The sequence below is a fragment of the Crocuta crocuta genome, unplaced genomic scaffold (assembly GCF_008692635.1).
Source record: "Crocuta crocuta isolate KB4526 unplaced genomic scaffold, BGI_CrCroc_1.0 scaffold127, whole genome shotgun sequence".
Lineage (NCBI taxonomy): Eukaryota > Metazoa > Chordata > Mammalia > Carnivora > Hyaenidae > Crocuta > Crocuta crocuta.
In genome coordinates this window covers 1137611-1142439 of record NW_027532008.1, presented here as the reverse complement: position 1 = coordinate 1142439, position 4829 = coordinate 1137611, and the positions used below count along the sequence as shown (strand labels likewise).

At 50.4% G+C, this 4829-nt stretch overlaps 1 protein-coding gene across 1 annotated transcript in view; it reads right to left on the bottom strand.

The window, feature by feature from the left end:
- Positions 1-202: 202 nt before the first annotated feature.
- SRSF4 (serine and arginine rich splicing factor 4) overlaps positions 203-4829 on the bottom strand; it is a 27505-nt gene continuing 22878 nt past the window's right edge. The window contains exons 5-6 of the mRNA XM_077775903.1: positions 1905-1994; positions 203-1718 (exon numbers count right to left, since the gene is read on the bottom strand). Coding sequence (XP_077632029.1) covers positions 869-1718; positions 1905-1994 — 940 coding nt within the window. The 3' untranslated portion in view covers positions 203-868. The remainder of the gene's footprint in view (positions 1719-1904; positions 1995-4829) is intronic.

The following is a 4829-nucleotide window of genomic DNA, read 5'->3' as shown; positions in this document are numbered from 1 at the left end:
TAAGCTGCCTGAGGAAGGACTGTAAATTGCTAGGTATTCTGCTGGGTGAGAAGAATCCTTTTAGGAGTAAAGGGTGGCTCCCTACCCACCCATGGGTGACCTCCAGGAACAAAACAGCCAGGACACGCTGAACTTTTTATGCTGAGAAGAGAAGTTAGCAGGGTAACTCAGGAAATGCAACTCGGATTCAAACACCATGAAATTTTGTCAAGCAAAAATAGTCTTTATTCAAATTTAATGGAAACAGGGGTCACTATACTTTGCAAGACGGGGAAAAATAAAATTAAAAAAAATTCTTTTCTTTTCTTTTTTTAATATAAAACAATATAATCACAATACCAGAATATGGAACTCTACAGTTTATTTCCTATGGGTTACTGCAGGTATCAATTTTCCTCGACTGTGCTATTCACAACTTTGTTAAGTCCAAAAGTATGAAACCGAAGTGGTAGGAAACTTAAGACTTAGCACTTTCACTAAATGGCAAACATCAAAGGGCATCAATTCGAGGGCAAAAATGGCTGAACTCACCGTACCTACCTATGTCACCGTTCCAGCCTGAAAGCCATCCAGGTACTAAGCTCCCTGTGGGAAAGGCCAGGCCCGAGAGCCGAGGCGTTCTGGATATTCTACTGTGGGCCAGGAGTCAAGGGGGTTTTCAAAGAGAAGATTGTTTTCAGTCGAGCAGGAAGGCCTGGCGCCAGGAGGCTTTACGGAGAGGAAGCACTTAGATTTAACAATTGTAGACACACCATTAGGGGAGTTAAAAATGTACAGCAGTGACGGATGTTCTACTTCGATCACTTGTGCTACGGCTACCAAACATGTACAAAAGACTTCGGGGAGTTCCAGCTGTGGTCGTAGCCGGTTAGGACCGCGAGTGGGACCTGGATCTAGACCGAGAGGGCGATCTGGACGCGGACCTGGATCTGGACTTGGACCGAGACCGGGTTTTTGAAGCGGACTTTGATCTGGAGCGTGATTCTGACGGAGGGTTTGGTTTGGACTTGGAATTGGACCTCGACCGGGACCGGGTCTCCTGACCGGCGGCGGCATCCGCACTCTCCCCCCGGCCCTCCCGCGGGCCGGCCTCGGCCTTGGCGAGCTCGCGCTCCTTGGAGGCGGAGCGGGAGCGCGACCTGGACTCGGAGCGCTCGGCGTCCTCCTTCTTCTTCTTCTTGCCGCCGCCGCCCGACTTGCTGTCTCGCTTGCCACCCCGCTTTCTGCTCCTCTCGCTCTTGCTGCGGCTGCGGCTGCGGCTGCGGCTCTCCTCCCTGCTCCTCTTCCTTCCCTTCCTCTTGTCCTTGCTTTTGCTGCGGCTGCGGCTGCGGCTGCCTCCCTGGCTGCGGCTGCGGCTGCGGCTCTTGTGCGGGCCCTTCTCCTGGCTCCGGCTCTTCTCCTGGCTCCGGCTCTTCTCCTGGCTCCGGCTCCTCCTCCCCCCCGCCCGCTTCTCCTCCGCTCGCCTCTCCGGACTCCTGCTTCGACTTTTACTCTTGCTTTTATGCCGACTGGGGCTCCGGCTCTTGGACTTGCCGGCGGCGTCACTGTTCTGGACCTTCTCTTCGGCCTGGTCTTTACTCTTGCTGCGGCGCTTGTCCGCACTGCGGCTGCGGCTGCGGCTCTTGTCGTCCTTGCTGGGGCTGCGGCTCTTCTCCTTCTTGCTGCGGCTGCGGCTCTGGCTGCGGCTGCGGCTCTTGCTCCGGGAACGGGAGCCCGACCTGAGGAGACACGGGGCCGCCGTGAGAACGGGAGACGAAGGGCAAGTGTAGGGCTCGCGGTGGCCCAGCACCGCCTTCTGAGCCCGGCCTCCCACGAGGGGATGCTCGTAAGGTGGTGGAAGCCCGAGTGGGAAGCGGTTCGGGGGCGCCCGCGGACCTCCTCTGCTTATTCCAAGGAAGACCCACCTGGACCGAGACCTGCTCTTCGAATGACTGCTTTTGCTGCTGCCGCTTCGGCTTCTGCTCTTCCGAGAATGTCTGCTTCGGGAACGCGACCTAGCAGGAGAGAAGACAGCGAAAGGCTAGCTGAACATGAAGACATTTTTCAATTGGAAAATATGTATGGCCCTGGCCGTGTCCAGGCCACTGTCAGAAAAGAACCCTCTCCAGGGTTCTAGGCTCAAAGACCTGGTTGGTACCCACACGGCTTACCTGTCCCTCGGAACCTCTAATCCAGACCCCATGTCTCCCCCAGACCTGCTCTTTTTCCTGGCTTCCTTCCTTATTTCCGCTGATACCACTGCTATTTACCCAGTTCCTCGTACCACAAACTGGAGCTACCCCAGCCTCTTCTCATCTCCCCCCGCCCCCCACATCCTCATATACTCACGATTCCGCCTCTTCATCTCCAGTCTAGCCACCTCTGCTGCTGCCCCCGGCCAAGCTGCTACCGTCTCTCTGGGTCCCTTCTCACTAGCCTCCTGCAAACACTTTTGTCCTTTAACTATCAATTCACTCACTGTGACCAAAGAACGTTTTTAAAAACTCTCTCCAAGCTTTAGAAAAAAAATCGTTAGAGGGGGTCCTGGGCGGATTGGTAGGTTAAGCATCCAACTTTGGCTCAGGTTATAATCTCATGGTTCGTGGGTTCAAGCTCCGTGTCGGGCTCTGTGCTGACAGCTCAGAGCCTGGAGCCTGCTTCAAATTCTGTTGCCTCCCTCTCTCTCTGACCCTCCCCTGCTCTCGCTCTCTCAGAAATAAATAAAAAACATTAAAAAAAAAACATCATTAGTGAGCCAAGACTTTAAACTCTGCTTATTTTCTACCACAGTAACCGGGGCTCCTTAGGGGAACTGACTGATTCCAAGTGTAGGGCAGGGAATGCACAAGATAGGCCTAGAACATCTCATCACGGCAGAAAGAGGAAACGTTCAAAGACTGCTGGGCTCCACCATCTGTGAAAGGACTTTTGCCAAAAACACTGAACCTGTATCCCAGTCACACCTCTCAAGACGGAACTTCCAGTTTATTGCGAAGTGGGGATAAAGTACAAGTTCAATGATATCAAGAGGAAACCGATAAATTCAAATGTGGGATACTACTCAAAACAAAACTAAGAAAAGTCAATGTCGGGATGGGGGGAGATGGGGGGTAAAGACCTAATAAGCTTTTGCATTACAAGACTGGACTGGGTCCCGCTCAGGAGAGATGCAGCTATAAAGCCCCCCATGCAACCACTGGAGAAATCTGAAAAGGGCCTGGAGAGATGACTTTCCAGAATCACTGGTAAGAAAGTATAAATGTGGTCCTCCTCCTCACTTTTGGAGACACATGCTGAAGTATTTAGGGGTGAGGTGTCAGGTCTTCCACTTCCCTTAAAATGCTACAGCAAAGTTAACGTACAGGGGGAGTGCAAAAATATATACACAGAGAGAGAGAAAGACAGAAGAAAGCAAACTACTACCAACCGCTGAGGCTAGAAGGAGGGTACACAGGTGTTCGTGAACTATTCTTTCAACTTTTATGTTTGAAAATGATCGCAATAAAGAATTTGAGAAAATATTAAGAAAAGCACATTCATGCGAAAACCAAAGAAAACCAAGACCCTGAAGCCCCAGGAGCCAACCTGAAGGGCTCCCAATGACCAAAAACAGAACAATCAGAGCATAAAAAATTAGGACTGCAGTAAATGAAATGTTGTTAAATATATCAAAAATCAAGAATTCATTCAAAACAATATTAAACCACCAACCTCATCATTTTGCCTTTGGGGAATCCTAGGCACCTTTACAATTCTAAAAGTTGGTAGATAAGGGTGTCAAACTTTTATTTTGCATTTCCTATAAAAATTATATTTGAGAGTAGCAAAGAGTGGAGCTCACCATTGACAGAATTACAGCCTCTAAATGCAGAAAAGAATGAGGAAATTAGAAAGTCATCCCTTGGCAACGACAACCGAAGAGCTCTGCAGAATGATGATCAGTAGATGCTAAAGCAACTAGGTGGACTGCTCACGGAGAACTTTATAACACATGGCTCACGACTTTGGACACAATGACGCACGCGACCCCTCTGCACCTGCCGTGGGATGCCCAGGCGCCGTACAAGTGACGCAACAAGAAGCATGAGGTCCTACTTACAAAGTACATCTGCTAATAAAATACTGGCTTTCCTCTAAATGCCTCGAGATCTAGCTATGAGTTCACAGGAAGTATGGGGGACAGGATGAATACGGCAAACATCACCACAAGGATGCAAAGAAAAATCTCAGCCACGAGAACATATTCCAAGCAGGCAATGGTTTCTTCAATGAACTGCACGGAGAATAAAAACAGGACCAAGGAGGGCAAACTTGCGATTAAGAGAGACACGCCACCTAAGGGCGGCGGGCAGACCAAGCTGGGATCCTAATAGGAACAAACCAACTGCAGAAACACCTATTTGAGGCAACTGGGAAAATGGGACTACCTATTTGTTGGCTGTGACCCAGCACCATGACTGCAGGATTTAGTCAGATGCGCACACTGAAACAATTACATCGCACGTGCAATGACAGGATACCCAGACTTGCCTCACAACGAGGCAGGGAGGAGGGGTAAAATAAAAATACAGCTGGATGGGGGACAGGGGTAAGGGATTCAGGGTTCCTTAAGCTATTTTCTATATCTGAAATTTCCAGAAGAAAAAAATGAAAAAACCAGAACAAAACCTGAAAAGCTTACAAGTCTCTAGTGACTTCGCCCTGCTCTTAAATCCTCACTCTGGCCCATGGCCCAGCAGATCTGGCCCTTTTCTGCCTCATCTCCTGTAGCTCTCCTCCTGCTGCCCTCCGCCCCGAGGGCGCTCATCCCCTCTCATCCCCTCTCTCTGCCTGCCCTCCCCCCCCCCACT